Below are 16,827 nucleotides of genomic sequence, written 5' to 3' on the forward strand. Positions count from 1 at the left end.
GCTGAAGTGAGGGCATATGGGAGGGTACGGATCAAGTGTAGGGTTAGGGTTTGAGACAGGGTTAGGCTTAGGGTGAGGGTTATGGTTAGGGTTACAGTTAGGGTTAGGGTTAGGTCCCAGGAGGCTCCAGCTGCTGAACCCAGAGCAGTGCAGTTGTCTCCCCGATGGGCTGAGTGGAGTACACATGGGAAGGTGCCGGTCAGGATTAGTCTTTGGGTTCCAAGGCCACACAAATATATGGGCCACTGGTCGGGTTGGCAGCAGGAATCCTCCTGGGCAGCTTCTGCCGGGCCTTGGAAATGACATGTTGATGTTCCAGGTTCTGTGCCAAGTGATCCTGCACCGCTCTTGGACCCCATGTGCATGGTATTGTCAGACTTTGGTAATGGGTCCCCATGGGGAGAGAGCCTTAGCTAGGTTAGGGTTTGGTCCAGGAATGCCGCCAGGGCCGAAGCTACTCCAGGCTGGTGATCTCCCTGGAGGGCTGAAGTGAGGGCCCATGGGATGGTGCAGGTCAAGCATAGGGTTAGGTTTGGAGATAGGGTTAGGTTTCGGTTGAGGGTTAAGGTTAGGGTTTCAGTTATATTTAGGGTTAGGTCCCAGGAGGCTCCAGGGACTGAACCCACAACAGTGCAGTTGTTGACCAAAAGGGCTGTGGAGTGCATAAGGGAGGGTGCCGGTCCGAATTAGTTTTTGGGTTCCATGGCCAGACAAATGTATGGGCCACCCTCCAAGGCAGGATGTGGGATCCCCCAGGGCAGTACTAGACCTGCTAGGTAGAATTCCGGACCCCCGAAAAGGTCTCAGACCCCCAAGGCAACATGTGGGAAACCTGGAGGAGCACTCGGATCCCCCAAGGCAGTTTGTAGGATCCCCCAAGGGGTGCCTTCACACCCCTAAGCAGGGTGTGGGAACCCTGGGGGAGCACTCTGAGCCTCAAGTCATGATGTGTGTCCCCCGCGGCCTCACTCGGACCCCAAGGCAGGATGTGGAGACCCCCCCTCCGGGGCAGCACCCGGACCCCCAATACAGGATGTGGGACCGCTGAGGAAGCACTCCTATCTCCCAGGCTGGATGTGGGACCCCCGAGGGAGCTCCTCCAACCCCAAGGCTGGATGTGGACCCCCGCGGCCTCACTCGGACTCCCGTGGCAGGATTTGGAGGCACCCCCACCCCCGGGGCAGCCTCGTACCTCCTGGCAGTATGTGGGACCTCTGGGGGAGCAGTCAGGCCTCCAGGACCAAACCACCGGTCCCGCTCAGAAGCCGGATAGGGACGGGTGTGGGGAAGCGCCCGCCCAGGGTCGGATGCCCGCGCCTGCCCCGCTGGTGGCACTACCGATGCGGGCATACACCCCGAGCAGGATCCGCGGAAGCGAAGCTAATCCCCGGCGGCGGCGTAGTCCCAAATTTTGCCTGCCCAGGACCACTCGCGTCAATCAAGCGGCGACGAGCACGTTAAGTCCGGCGGCCAATGGGGAGTTCGCATGGGAACACGCCCCACCCGAAGCCCCGCCCCATAGCGTTCCGTTGAGCGCGGGAAGTAGGCCCTGCGGGCCGCCATCCGCCCGGGGGCCTGGCTGTCTCGCGTGGTTCTTTGCCACCGGGCTCCGAGACCCGCGCCGCCGCTGCTGTTCTGCCCTGAGCGCGCGCTCGCCACCTTCGGGCCCGGGGGCCTCAAGGGGCGAGGGGGCGGAGGACGGGGCCCACCGGCTGATGGCCCGAGAAGCCGAACGGGAGAGGTGGAGGAACCAGAAGATGCCGAGGACGAGGAAGAAGAGGAGGAGGAGCTGCTGAGGAGGGACCCTTTGCTGCCGGTGGGGACCCAGTGTGTGTGCCTGGTTCACCCTGAGGTCAAGTGGGGACCCGGGAAGCCGCAGCGGACCCGAGGTGCGCAGGAACTGCGCCGCGGGCGGAGCCGGGGACTCAGAGGCGGGGCTTCCAGGGGGCGGAGACTCGGGAGAATCGGGCTGGAGCTCAGTGGGGGGTCGGGGCTTGGGGGGCGTGGTTGTAGGCGCTTGAACTCCGGAGTGGAGGCTGGGGGCGGGGCTTTCAGGTCTGGCGCTGGGGGCGGAGATTCGGATGGGCGGGGCTTCCAATGCCAGCGCTCAGGGCTGGCGCTCTGGGGGCGGAGATTGGGAGGGGCGGGGCATCGGGGGGCGGAGACTTGGAGGGCTTGGGCTGAGGGGGCGGGGCGCCAAGCGCAGCACTGAAATGCCAGCACCCATCCCCCTTAAACCTGCTGGCGGCAGCACCAGCTCTCTGCTGCCTGGCCCTATCCCCTCTCTGCCTGCTTCCTGGTTAATCCCTCCTCTCCCCTGCATTGTGTGTTGTGTCCTACCCGTTCTTTTGTAAAGAATCTAACAAAAGTCTAGAGCCAGTGTGCCCCGTCTGTGTGTGTTTGTGAGTGTGTGTGTGTGAGACGGACCCTTAAGTACCTTACTGTGCAGCATTTTCATTTATGTAACCACTGAATACTAAAGATTGCGCAAGAAGACGGTTATAGTACATGCACTTTATACCCGGAACCGCAAACCCTTGTCTGCCTGCCCTCTCCAGGGCAGCTGCCTGGGACCACCACCGTTCCCCCCAGTAGCTAACAGCCAGTGCTGTGCCTGTGCTGATGGAGGCTCGGGGCACAGCATGCACTCACGGCAGAGAGCCACCTCCTGGGCCCACGTGCTTCGGGTGGGCGAAAACGTGGTTCGAGGGTCTCAGCAGGGCGATCCTGAATGGCTTGGGAAGACCAGACCCCACAGTGGAAAGGGGCAGGCACAGAGATGTGAGGACAGTCTCCAGAGAGGGGTCCTCCAGGGAGCACGGCCTGTGACCCCCGGCAGGCTGGCTGGGTGGCTTTGGGGAGGCGGGGGCACTTACAGTGGAGTCCCTGGGTGTCTAACACACACTGATGTGGGCTGTAAGTGCTGGGGTTGTCACGAGTACTCTGCATTGAGCAGGAGGGTGACCTGATACAGTGGGTTCTTTTAATTCCCCTCTTCCCCTTAGACCTTTATTAACATGTCATTCGTACAATTAGCCTTCTGCTGGGCACAGTTCAGTAGCATTTAGCACATTGCAGCCAGCCCCTCTGTGTGGTTCATATCACCACAGGAGGCCCTGTCCCCTTAATACCAGCCACTTTGCATCGCATCCCCATCCAGTCCCTCACAGCCACGAATCTGCGCTCTGTTCCTGTGAACTTTCCTGTTCAAGAACATTCCATCTCAGTGCTATGTTCCTTGTTTTCTCTTTTAAATCCTTTTAGAGTAGTGTTAGTTGCACAGGAAACTTGAGAAGACAGTACAGAGGGCTCCCTATACCTCCTGTCCCACCTGGTTAGCCTCGTGTGTTACCAGCATCCCCATCAGAGCAGGACACGTATTACGATCCAGGAACCTACGTGAACATGGAATCACCCAGAGTCCATGGTTTACAGTATGATTCACTCTCAGTGTTTCCCGCTCTGTGGGTCTAGACAATGTACAATGTTACGGATCCATCATTACAGGATTCTGCAGAGGGTTTCACTGCCCCTCCTGTTCATGCTTCACCCCACCCCCTTCCTGGCAACTGCAGATATTTTTACTATGTGCCTCGTTCTGCCTTTTCCAGAACATCATAGGGTTAGAACCATCCACTACGCAGCCTTTTCAGACCGGCTCCTGTCGCTCAATCGCATGCATCTAAGGCTCCTGTGTGAGTTTCTGTGGCCATACAGCTCATTTGTTTCTGGTGGTGCTAAGACCCTATTGTCTGGATGGCCCCCAGTGTATTTATTCATCCACCTGCTGAGGGACATCAAGGTTGCTTCCAAGCTGCTGTAAACATCCACGTGCAGCTTTGTGTGGACCTAAGTTTCTGTTCACTTGGGTAAATACCAGGGAGCATTCTGCTGGACCCTCTGGTAAGAGCACATTTGGTTTTATAAGAAAGCACCAAACTGCTTTGCCAGCGGCTGCACCACTTTGGGTTCCCATCAGTGACAAAGGAGGGTTCTTGCTGCACCCGTGTCACCAGTGTCAGGTGTTGTCCGCGTTCTGTGTCTGGGCCAGCCTCACAGGTGTGCGTGGCTCTCGAGGTAACGTGCATTCATTTCCCCGACCACATATGGTGTAGAGCGTCTCTCCCCAGCTTCTGTGGTCAAGTGTGTGTTAGGTCTTCAGCCCAGCTTTTGTTTTTTTATATTTTTATTATAAATTTTTTTAAAGTTTATTTCTCAGAGAGCGGGAGCGGGAGAGGTGAAGAGAGAGGGGGCAGAGGGTCCCAAGCCAACTCCCACTGACAGCCCCGCGCAGAGCTCGATCTCACAAACCATAAGATTGTGACCTGAGCCAAAGTCAGACCCTCAACCGACCGAGCCACTGAGGCGTCCTGTTTGACCCAGCTTTTGATCAAGTTTTTTTTTTTTTTAATTTTTTTTAAACGTTTATTCATCTTTGAGAGACAGAGACAAAGCATGAGCAGGGAAGGGGCAGAGAGAGAGAGACACAGAATCCAAAGCAGGCTCCAGGCTCTGAGCTCTCAGCACAGAGCCTGATGCGGGACTCGAACTCATGAGCTGTGAGATCATGCCATGAGCCGAAGTTGGACACTCGAGCCACTGAGCCACCCAGGGGCCCCTTAAAATACATTTTTTAATGTTTATTCACTTTTTGAGAGACAGAGACAGAGTGCCAGCAGGGCAAGGGCAGAAAGAGAGAGACACACAGAATCTGAAGCAGGCTCCGGGCTCTGAGCTGTCAGCACAGAGCCCGACGTGGGGCTCGAACTCACGAACCACGAGATCATGACCTGAGCCAAGGTCAGACGCTCGACCAACTGAGCCCTCAGGCGCCCCTCAAGTTCTTCTTTTATTGCTAAGTTTTAAGAGTTCTTCTGGATAATAGCCCTTTCTCAGATGTTTTTTACAAATGTTTTCTTCTTTTTGTGGCTTGACTTTTCAGTTTCTCTACGTCATTCACAGTCGGAATTTCTTCATCACGACTCTTGTCCTGTCTTCAAGCTTAGAGATTCATTCCTTGGCCTTGCCCAGCCCACTCATAAGCCTATTAGCGGATTCTTCCTTTCCGTTGGAGTGTTTGTGACAGCCAGCATTTCTGTTTGGCTCTTTCTTCAAATTTCCATCTGTCTGCTTACGTTGCCCATCTGTCCTTGCGTGCCGGCTCCTTTATCTGTCAGAGCCCTTAGCATATGAATCATAGTGGTCCGATAATTCCAGCATTCCTGCCATATTCCACTGGCTCTGACGCTGCTCTGTGTCTTTACATCACGTTTGTCACCTGTCAGTATACCCTGTAATTTTCTCCTAATGGCCCGATGTGATAGATGGGGTACAAGGAAGTGGTGTCAACTGGTCTTCAGTGGTGTGGTGCCAAGGTGTGAGGCAGGGGAGGGGAGGTGTGGGGCGGGGAGGGGAGGTGTGGGGCAGGGGTGGGGAGCTGTGGTGCAGGGGTGGGGAGGTGAGGGGTGGGGGAAGCCTCTGTAGTCCTGCGAGCAGGGCCCAGTTGTGAGTGAGCCCGTGCATGTGAACTGTGAATACACAAGTGTCCTGAGGTTTCATCCCCACCTGGTGGATCCCCGAGCATTAGCATTGGGGGTCCCACGTGGCACTTCGACCAGACCCCCAGGCCCGTGGCTGTGGGAGTGGCCACAGGAGCAGGACCGCCAGGGGGGTTGTGGGAAGCTGCAGGTGATCCACGGTTGAGTGGGGATGTGGCCCCCCACGGAGGTCAGGAAAGACCGCGTCTGTGGGGTTTGCTGATGCCCCATGTGTGACGGTTAAGGAGGGAAGTCAGGGGACCCCACCCAGAGGGGCGGAAGTGAGGAGGACCAGCGAGGTCCCTCAGGAGAACCTGAGGACACTGTGCTCCAAGGCGGCCGCCGGGAGAGGGCGGACCGCACTGGGGCACAGAGGGCGCTTAGTACAAGTTTCACAGGGGTGTTACCCAGAACGCTGGCCTCCGTGTCACAGAGCCCTGAGCCCCCCTCAGCCCTGTCGGCAGCAGTCAGGACTCAAAGCCCCAGGACCCACCGGCACCAGCGCCCCACTCCCTGCCTAAGCAGGGGCTCACAGCCCACCCTACGGGCAATGAATGTAGCCAGTTCTTGGGCTCCGTCACAAGACCCGCTGTGCACTGGGTCACGACAGACCGCGGGGGCCTCACCGAGCACACGTCCCGTTATCTGCCCAGCCCTCGGCGTCCAGCGTGAGCGGAGGCTGCAACGGTCTGGGCCTGGAGGCACACAGCTGTGTTTCGGACCAGGTGCCTACCTGGGTGCTGCGTCCGGACCTCTGTGCCGCCGTGCGGGCAGCCATCCGAGCTGGGGAGCACGGGGCCCCGGGGCCGACCTCGCAGGGGTGTGTCCCTCACCCTGGCCCTGTGTCTCCCCGAAGCTGACCGGCAGGTGGCGGAGGCGGAATCTCTGGTCCACACGCTGGACCGCTGGTCAGTGGTGGAAAGGATGGTGGTGCCCGCCAGAACACCCGACGGGAAGGTCGCGTTCGGCAGAGGGACCTTGCGGCACCTGACAGGTGGGCCCTGCTGCTTGGCTCTCTTCCTCCTGAAGCAGGAACGGTGGGGCTCGCCGTCTGGGCCGAGTAGAGGCGTCCTTACGGGAACTTGGATCAGACGTCAAAAACGCCTCCGTGCCCCGATCGCAACCTGAACTGTGCCCAGTGGGGCCGTGGGGCAATTCAGAGTCCGGTGGAAACCGGCCCCGGGACCCCAGCCCGGCCCTCCCCGCAGACAGGGTGCTGTGTGTGAACCCTGCCTTCCAGGGACCCCCGGGGGTGTCACACTTCAGAGCGGCGAGCCCTGCGGATACGCTGAGGGGGTGCTCACCGCCCGGCTCTGTCACCGCAGGTCATGGAGCCATTCAGACCCCGTGGGGTCGTGTCACCTGCGTGTGCAAGACCCACGACCCCCGAAGGACCCCGAAGGGACCCCGGTCCTCCCTTCCCCTGCCTCACACACCCGACTTCCCAAATATGCACTCAGGGAGTCGAGGGGTACCCGGTGACCACAGCCAGCCTGAGCCCAGGGTCGGCCCCACGACAGACCCCATGGAGCCCTGACGTCCGACCGAACCTTCTCTTTTCCTCAGAGAAAATCAGAGCGTTGCCAGAAATCACCGCGGTCTTTCTGAATGTGGAGAGGATGGCCCCGCTCACCAAGGTACGCGGGAGTCTCTGGACGCTTCCCATGCTTTCCCACGCTCCGGGGCGGAGGGAGTCGGGTCAGACGGAGGAGGCCCTGGGATCGCGGACGCCTTCCCGGCGGCCCCCTTCACCCGAGACACCGCTGCAGATGCCCTCACTCCCTCCCTCCGTTTGCAGAAAGAACTGGAGGCCGCCTGGGGCGTGCAGGTGTTTGACCGGTTCACCGTTGTTCTTTCCATTTTCCGCTGCAACGCCCGGACGAAGGAGGCCCGGCTGCAGGTGGCGCTGGCTGAGCTCCCCCTTCTCAGGTTCGGGGCACACCCCAGCTCTCGCGGCTCGCGTAGTCGCGTGTCCGACCCGTTGCCTGGGGTGCGGTGAAGACGGAAGGCAGGGCTGGCCGTGCCCTCCCGGACGAGGCCTGTCAGGCTCCTGTCCAAGCAGCGTGCCTACCCGGACAGGTCACCCCGCCGTGGGGCCCCCCCCTTCCGTGACGGTGAAGATCCAGGCAGGAGGAAAGACGCCCTGCCTCGCTCTCTCCACCCAGAGTTCTCATCTCACCCTCGCGTCTGTGTGCTGTCACCTGGTGTGCTCCCCCTAGATGGGCACGGACGTCTCACCCTCTCTACTGAGACGCCCCCTTTCCACGGCAGGTCCCACCTGAGCGGCACCACCCGCCTGGATGGACGGGGAGGAGGCTCACGCTACATCATGGGGTCAGGTAACGTGAGGTCTTGTCACCGCGTGCTCAGAAGGGGGTATGTCACGGCAGCCACCCTTAGGAAGGGGACAGCAGCGCTGAAAGATCCCAGTGGGGCTGCATGTGACCTCATACATGGTCCCATTCACACAAACTAGAATATCTACGTGGTCTGCTGGGGTGGCTGCAATGAAGGACCACAAGCCAGAGCCTTAAAACCTCAGGAATCTACTCTGTCAGCTCTGGAGACCAGAAGTCTGAGATCTGGGGGGTGGGGTGGGGGCAGGGCCACTGAGATCGGGTCGGGGGGGTGGGCAGGGCCACTGAGATCCAGGTGGGCAGGGCTGTGCTCCCTCCAGAGGCTCCAGGGGAGGGTCCTTCCTGCCTCTTGCAGCTTCTGGGGCCCCAGGCGTCCCTGGGCTCGTGGCTGCGTCCCTCCCACATGGGTCTTCACATCTTCACACGGCTTCTCCTCTGTCTTCTCTTATGTTATGCAGACATTTGTCTTTGGATTTAGGGCCACACTGATCCAGGATGACCCCTCAGATCTCTCACCAGTTATATGCGCCCAGACCATATTCCAAAATGAGTTTCCGTTCACAGGTCCCAGGGGTCAGGATGTAGATGTGTCTTTGGGGCACCGCTCAGGTGGCTCTGGATATCATGGGGGCTGTCCTTCTGAGGCTCTCCCTTACTCCCAAATAAAGGGGAGCCCAGGTGACCTCAGAGGGCAGAAGTCCGGAGGCAAGGCCACCCTCCACTGGGTGAAGCCATCTGTCAGACAGGAAGGTGCTGGGGCAGTATAGAAGAGCAGATCGGCGGGGCGGGGGGCGGGTCCCAGGGGCAGAATGCCTGTCCACAACGCACACAGGGACCCGCGTGGCTCACTCTGCTCTTACGTCTTTGTGAGTGTGCTGACTCGCCGTGTTGGGTGTTTGTAGGAGAATCGCTCATGCAGGTGCAACGGCACCTGCTGAAGGACAAGGAGCTGAAGATTCGAAGGCCCTGGACAGACTTCGGGACAAAAGGCATCTCCTGGGAAGGCAGCACAGACGGCAGGAGTTTCCTGTGGTCTCCATGGTGGGATACACAAACTGCGGTGAGAGAAGTTCTGGGGGCTTCTGGGGGGTCCACCGTCCCCCCACCACCCTGCTAGTGCATTTGGGGAGAAACCGCTCACAAATGCAACAAGGCCCTGGGATTCAGAGGGCCGATGGATGATGAGAACAGGTGGAAAGCATGGCTCATGTCCCCAGGGCATTTGCAGGGCCCACGGCGGGTGCCCCATCAGGTCACTAGCGTGGTCATCGAGTGCTGGACAGCGGACTGCACTCCCTTCTCTTACAGGTGTGTTGAGACTGAGAGAGAGACAGAAGGGTGACGGTGTTAAGACCATTCATGGTGGGCAGGCCCGTAGAAGGATAAAAGTGGTTCAGACTGTGCGCAGTAGGACCTCACCACAGGGCTCGTGGTTTAGCTTAATGTGTGCGCTCAGCGCGATCGTCTGCAGGACACGGAACCTCGGGTCTCCTTCATCCCGAAGCCCTGAGCTCACGGCTGTGCTCGGTAAAGGGAGACAACAGCAGGTGCGACTTCCTCACCGTCGGGGTCCGGTCCGCCAGCGGGTGCCGGGCTGCACGAGGTCCACTCCCCTGCCAGCGTGAGGTCCCCACCAGCCTCACGCCACCGGCTCCCTGTCCTCAAGGAGGGAGGGAACTTCCCACAAAACCTGGAACAGAAAGTGCGGGGGCACCGCAGCTGCAGAGAATCCCGCTTGGGTAGATACAGGCTCTCACCCTGTGGGAAACGGCGAGTGCGTCCGCACGGCGGCGTCAGCACCGAGCTTCTGGAGCTCCGCCGAGGCTACCGAACTCAGTACTACTAGGTTATGCCCACGGCCCGTGGCTCACCAGCACAGAGGAGTCTGTGCCCTGGGACCTGTGTGGTGAGGGCACCTGTGTGTCCAGGTGGGGCTGCCCTACCGGGTCATCTCCTCATTCACCTGTGGGGCGGGCTGAAGCCAGTGGCCACCAGTAATGTCCACGAGCTGGCGTGGTGCTGGCGTGGCCCCGGCGTGGCCCTGAACACGGGGGCCAGGCGCACACACGGGTGCATTCTTGCAGGAAGGCTGAGTGGAGGGGACGTCCTCTGGGGCCATTGCAGACACATACAGCTCCTGCCTGTCTACACCGCCACACTCCATTAACGCTGTCACCCCCATCTACCCCCCCCACACCGATTTCACCACCACCCCGTCTACACAGATGTCCAGTCCAACTTATACAACTCCAACTCCGCCAACACCCCCATCTACACAGATGCCCAGCCTACCTCACAGTGTACCTGCCCCACTCCATCATCACTCCATCTACACAGACGCCCAGTCCACGTTATACACATACCCCAACTCCAACAACACCCCTGTCTACGCAGACGCCCAGCCTACCTCATACACAGTGTACCTGACCCACTCCATCATCACTCCATCTACACCGACATCTGGTCCGCCTTATACACATACCCTAACTCCACCAACACCCCCATCTACACAGAGGCCCAGACACACTATGTGTGTCACTCCATCTACACCGACATCTGGTCCGCCTTATACACATACCCTAACTCCACCAACACCCCCATCTACACAGAGGCCCTGAGTCCCCGCGGCCACAGCTGTGCACACAGGTGACCTGAGGGCTGAGGGGCAGGCGCCTCACACATAGTGTACCTGCCCCACTCCATCATCACTCTGTCTACACAGACGCCCAGCCTACCTCACACACAGTGTACCCACCCCACTCCATCATCACTCCGTCTACACAGATGTCCGGTGCACCTTATACACATACCTCAATTCTACCACCAGCACTCTGTCTACACAGACACCCAGCCCACCTCACAGACAACACACATGCCCCATAGGCACCACGGCCCCTGTCTACACCATCACCTTTCTGCCATGCAGATACCTACTGCATCTCAGACATGCGGAGAACCTGCCTCGTCTATGTGGACGCCAATCACGTGTCACCCACACGTGTACAAATGTGACCGCTGTGTCTATACTATCCTCATGTGCACGGGTGCCCTCACCCCCTCAGCCATCACCACCTTGTCCGCACCACCGCTGTCCTGCATACAGGCACTCGTACCCTGGGCCCTGGCCCTCTGGGCCGCAAGCGTGACGGAGAACAGCAGGTTCTTTGACCACACAGGGCAGACACTAGGAGCTCAGAGACCTTACAATGCATGGCCGCCCCTCGGCCAGATGCACGTGGGTTCGACGGCTACCGAGGTGGGACACGTGTGAGGGGGCCTCACACAGTGCGTCCACTGTGACCCACCTTCCAGGAAAAACCACGCTGATCAAGGCCCTGACGGGTGATAACACCATCCGGCCCCAGGATCGGCTGTTTGCGACACTGGACGTCACAGCCCACGCGGGGTGGCTGCCCTCCCGCGTGGCTGTCATCTACATGGACATCATCAGCTTCCTCTCCCAGCTGCCCCACAGCCTGATCGAGTCCTTCTCTGCCACCCTGGAAGATGTGGCTCATTCAGTGAGTGTGGGATGATCCCAGAGGCCAAATTACCTAAAACACCTGTGTAACCTGGGGCCCGGTCCCTTTACACGACACAGCCTTGGGGACCGGGTCCCCTCACATGTGACACAACATAGGGATCTGGGACCTTCACACACGACATAACCCTGGGTTGCAGGTCCCTTCATACATGACACAACTTGGGGGGCAGGATTCCCTCATGCACAATACAACATGGGGGCGAAGTCCCTCAAGCATGACACAACTTGGGGGCCAGATCCCCTCACATGTGACACAACCTTGGGACTGGGTGCCCTCACACACAACACAACGTGGGGGCTGGGTCCCCTCACACACGACACAACCCGGGGGCCGGGTCTCTGGACACACACACCCTCAGGAAGGTGGTGCCTAAGCCACCCTGAGACTGAGTCCTGTCCGGTGACCCCTTTGAAGACTAATTCACAGAAGGAGGTGGAACCGCTGTCCAGGGCGACCAGGCGCCTGCCCCTCAGCCCTCAGGTCACCTGTGTGCACAGCTGTGGCCGCGGGGACTCAGGGCATGCTCTCTGTGGTCTTGCCCCCAAACCCCGAACCGTGGTGTAAACAGGAGAATGAACCAGGCCGACCTCAGCTACAGGGCGTCCCACAGAATGCCTGCACGGTGCTTAACGTGGTCAGGGCTCAGAGGGGCTAAGGACAGGTGACCGGCAATGTGACAAGTGTCCTGGGTGGTGTCCAGAATGGAAAGGGAGAGGCCAGTGACTCGGGACAGAGCCTGGAATGTCGTCACAAGTGCACCCCGGGGTCACCCCCGGCTTGTGGCACATGCCATGACTAATGTTGGCTGTGGCAGCAAGGTGAGGGCCACGTGTCCACTCTGCCATATTTCCAGAAAATCTAGAACATTTCTGAAGTAAAACATTTTTTTTTTGTAATTTTAAGCGCATCTAAAACCTGGAAGTGAACATTCTGGAATGTGGGTGGTGCCTGTTCCCAGGGGCAGAATTACAGGCAGCTCTTTCTTCTTGCTGCATTTTCCAAATTCTTTTTCATTTATCTTGGGAGAAAGGGAGAGAGAGGATCCCAAGCGGGCTCCACGCTGTCGGCCCCGAGCCCGAGGTGGGGCTTGAACCCACCAACCGTGAGGTCATGACCCCAGCCAAAACGGCTGCACCAGTCAGATGCCCGCGTTTTCCCAATTGTGCATCGGTCACCTACCTGTAAAGATACTTAAACGTAGGAAGAGGCGTCCTTTAAAATTTGGAGTAACGCAGACTCAGGCTTCCGCGGATGATGAACAAGGCACCCGGTGGGGGGTCGGGGGCCTACCTGAGCCCGCAGGTAGGTGCCTGCAGTCTTCGTGCGGGAGCCGCCCAGGGCCCCCGATCACATGGAGGGCGGTGGCCTGGCCACGGCTGGACCCCTGATCAAAGGACGCTGCGTGGGTCCCGGGCCAGCTCTGGTCTCAGGGAGCCCCCGCCCCCTTCCACCGCGACCAGGGCAGGGGACAGCGAGGGGGCCGGGCCGGCTCCCACTCCCACCCCACCGTGCGGTGCCCGTGAGAGCCCCCGGCCAGCGCGGGTCCTCCTGTGTGACCCCCGGAACCCCGTCCCCAGCACGGGGCCCGTCTGCTCCCCAGGATCTGGTCGTGCACGTGAGAGACGTGAGCCGCCCCGAGACGGAGCTGCAGAAAGCCAGCGTCCCGGCCGCCCTGCGGGGCCTGCGCCTGCCCGCCTCGCTGCTGGACTCCGTGCTGGAAGTTCATAACAAGGTCGACCTGGTGCCCGGGTGAGTGGACCCCAGCCTGCCCCCCTCCCCCCGGACCTCATTCCCGCAGGTACTGGTGACGCGGCCCGGTAACCTGTGGCGTCCGCCGCCCCTCACCGACCCCGCCTCTCACCGCCCCCCGCCCCTCCCCGACGGCTTTCCACGGAGCGCCCCCTGCTGGTCCCGGGAGGGAAAGGGGCGGTCCCAGCGCCTTTGTCCCGGCTGCCTTCCCTCAGGTGCCTGAACTCAAGACAATCGCGATGCCATCGGAGGGGCGGCGTGTTCTGAACCCCTCACCCCCACAGCCCCCCCCCCCCCCGTGTCACCGCAGCCTTATGGTTTTCTCCGTCCCTGTGTCCCTGTCCAGTGGGGTCGCGCCCTCTCCTGGGACCGTCTGACACAGTCACAGTTCAGGCCCCGTGAGCGGGGGGGGGGGGGGGGTTCTTGGGGACCCCCGCTGGTGTTCCCCGGGCTGAGTGGGGTCTGCCCGCCGCCCCGACGCAGGTACAGCCCGGCAGGATCCCAGGCCGTGGCCATGTCCGCCCTCCTGGGACACGGGCTCCCGGAGCTGAGAGCCCGGCTGGAGGACGCTGTCCTGAGAGCCACAGGGAGACAGGTCCTCACGCTCCGAGTCCGGCTGGCGGGGGCACAGCTGAGGTGCGTGAGGCTGGCCAAGCAGGTGTAGGAAGGGCCGGGCAGAGCACCAGCACACGGGGCAGGTGCCGGGTGTCTGACGCGCCTGCAGCAAATCTGGGTTAATGACTTGGCCTGCGGGGCAAGCGGCCTCCTTGAGCTGACAGGCATGCAGGGGGGTGGTTCGTTGCAGTAAGTCCCCCACCAGTGACAGCAAGGCGGTGTGCGGTTGGGGGAGAGGGCTCTGCGGGGACAGGACTCTTCGGGGACAGGGGACGGGGCTTCAGGGGTAGCGTTCTGTGGGACAGCGCTCTGCCTGGGACCAGTTCCTGGGAACATAGCCCTTTGGGGTCCTCGCCCGCCTCACAGACGTGTCCCTTGCTCACTTCCTCAGCTGGCTGCACCAGGAGGCGACGGTGCAGGACGTGGATGTGATCCCCGAGGCCGGGGCGGCCGACGTCAGGGTCGTCATCAGCAGCTCTGCCTACAGCAGGTTCTGGAAGCTCTTCCCGGAGTCAGCCAGCCAGTGAGGTGAGGGAGCGGAGGCTGTGTGGCCTTGGCACTGCCGCGGGGCGTCCTGCCCGCCCCCTCAGGTGCCTTGCTCCCTGCTGGGCCCGAAAGGCTGGTGGCCGCCCCCTTGCGGCCAGAAGTCAAAGGTCAGGTCTCAGGGTGACTCCGCGGGGATGTGCTTGTGACCCGAGTGTGGGTTCCCTTCCACGCTGTTCCAGCTACAGGATATTAAAAGCTCTGCTATTGTGTCTGTAAACCAGCCTTTCTGAGTCTTCCAAGGGCCGGCCGCCAGGCACACGGTCCTGCCAGTGTGGCGGGTGTGGGAGGAGCCACTTGGGGCTTTCCGGGTGCTGGTCCCCATAAACTCAGGGCTGCCAGACCTCCCTGTTCCCCACCGCAGTGTCCCGGCAACGAGGACTGTCTCCCGACGACCCTGAGGCCTCTGCGGGCACACACAGGTCAAGGAGAAACAAGGGGACGGGGCAGTGTGGATGATGGGGCAGTGTAGACAGGACAAGGTGTGGACAGGGCAGCCCAGCCCATCCTGAAACCAGGAGACTGGCCAACCCCGGGGATTCGCTCGTACGGGGACCCCGAAAAGACCACAGTGGGCAGGGGAGTGTGCTGCGTGGGCCACCCCCAGCCCCCAAGGTCCCACCCGGTCTGCCTGCCCCTGGTGTGTGCCCACTCTTCCCTGAGACCCCGCAGCCTGGCTCTCTGTATGGGACCCACACCAGGGCCACCCTCTTTCAACCCCCGACTCTGTTCTCACCACTGCAGCACCTCCCCGTGCAGGAGACACAAGGAAGGGGTGCGGGTGGGTCAGACCTCTGGTCCCTCACTCCTCCTCACAGCCACCCACCCCAGTGTCCACACCCCAGTGTCCCAGAGGCCCCACCCCAAGGCCCAGAGCCACAGGGTCCTGACGCCCAACTGCTTACAAGCATGATGAGGAGGTGGCTGGCACTCAGGGGGGCCTGCATGGGAGGGTCGGGGGAGGGGTTCGGGGGCCCAGGAAGGAGGATCAGGGACATGGGGGGAGGGACCCCGGACAGAGGGTGTCGGTCTTCCCACTGAGGGGACCAGGTACAAGACAGCCCCCCCCCACGAGCACCCAGGCTTCCCCAGGACCCCTCTGTCCACAGATGGGCCTCTCCCCTCCCAAGGCCCGGTCCACTGTGCCGCGAGCAGCTGGGCCCTGAGAACATGCCCATGTGCTGGGAGGCAGGCAGTCACCCCAAGAAGGGGGCCCAGGCACGGCCGACCCCCGAGGTGCCCACACCCCGATTCTGACATAGGAAGGGCCAAGTATGGGTTTGAGTGACCCAGAGACACTGTCACCTGATGGTACTTCACTCCGCCAACGTTTATTCAGCAGCCACAGGGCAGTGCGCACACCCGAACCACGCGGCCTCCTTTCCCATGGGTTCGTGGTCCACACACGGAGCCACCACAGCACCTGCCAGGCACATCCTTCTGACAGAGTGCGTCCCTCAAATACACAAGGCTCAGACACTCATCTTTAAGTATGGGCAGGGGACACCTCCGTGGCTCAGTCACATGTCCGACTTCAGCTTAGGTCATGATCTCACGACTCGTGGGTTCGAGCCCCAGGTCAGCTCTGCTGACAGCTCGGAGCCTGGAGCCTGCTTCAGATAAATAAGCATTTTAAAAAATTTAAATAAATTAGGGGTGCCTGGGTGGCTCATTCGGTTCAGTGTCCAACTTTGGCTCAGGTCATGATCTTGTGGTTTTTGAGTTCGAGCCCCACGTCGGGCTCTGTGCTGGCAGCTCAGAGCCTGGAGCCTGTTTCAGATTCTGTGACTCCCTCTCTCTCTGCCCCTCCCCCGCTTGCACTCTGTCTCTCACTCAAAACAAACATTAAAAATTTTAAATGAATTTAAATAAACTAAATAAAATTAAGTATGGGTGGGGAGGGGGGCATCTGGCTGGCTGTGGATGGACCATGCAACTATTGATCTTGGGTTCCTAGGTTCAAGCCCCATGTGGTCTGTAGAGATCATTCAAAAATAACATCTTTTTTATTTTTTAAATTTATTTTAAGTTTATTTATTCATTTTGAGACAGAAAGCAAGCAGGGGAGGGGCAGAGAGAGAGAAAGAATCCAAACCAGGCTTCGAGTCTCAGTGCAAGATCATGACCTGAGCGAAAATCAAGAGTCGGACGCTTAACCGACTGAGCCACCCAGGCGCCCCTTTTGTTTGTTATTTATAGAGACCCACCAGCTTTCTTTGGGTTAGTATTTTCTATTTACTTTCACCCTTCTGTGTCTTTCTCTCTCTCTCTCTCTCTTTCTTTCTTTCTTTCTTCTTTCTTTCTCTCTCTCTCTCTTTCTTCCTTTCTTTCTGAGAGAGAGGGAGAGAGAGAGAGGGAGAACACAAGCTGAGGAGGGGGCAGAGAGAGAATCTCAAGCAGGGTCCACTCTCCATGCAGAGACCAACACAAGGTCAGTCCCACAACCCTGGGATCATGACCTGAGCCAAAATCAAAAGTCTG

At 59.8% G+C, this 16,827-nt stretch overlaps 1 protein-coding gene across 1 annotated transcript; it reads left to right on the forward strand.

The window, feature by feature from the left end:
- The first annotated feature begins 986 nt into the window (after positions 1-986).
- LOC124527615 (putative GTP-binding protein 6) lies at positions 987-14,566 on the forward strand. Its single transcript, XM_047100712.1, is given in 12 exon segments — positions 987-1,484; positions 1,547-1,889; positions 6,394-6,531; positions 7,104-7,174; positions 7,336-7,466; positions 7,809-7,876; positions 8,797-8,850; positions 8,853-8,954; positions 11,207-11,415; positions 13,040-13,188; positions 13,672-13,824; positions 14,195-14,566. Coding segments are annotated over 12 exon segments (2,052 nt in total). The 3' UTR covers positions 14,331-14,566.
- Positions 14,567-16,827: the final 2,261 nt, after the last annotated feature.

Source organism: Lynx rufus, unplaced genomic scaffold, assembly GCF_022079265.1.
Source record: "Lynx rufus isolate CCGP_SWC_20201006 ecotype Redwood Valley unplaced genomic scaffold, mLynRuf1.p SCAF_52, whole genome shotgun sequence".
Classification (NCBI taxonomy): Eukaryota; Metazoa; Chordata; class Mammalia; order Carnivora; family Felidae; genus Lynx; species Lynx rufus.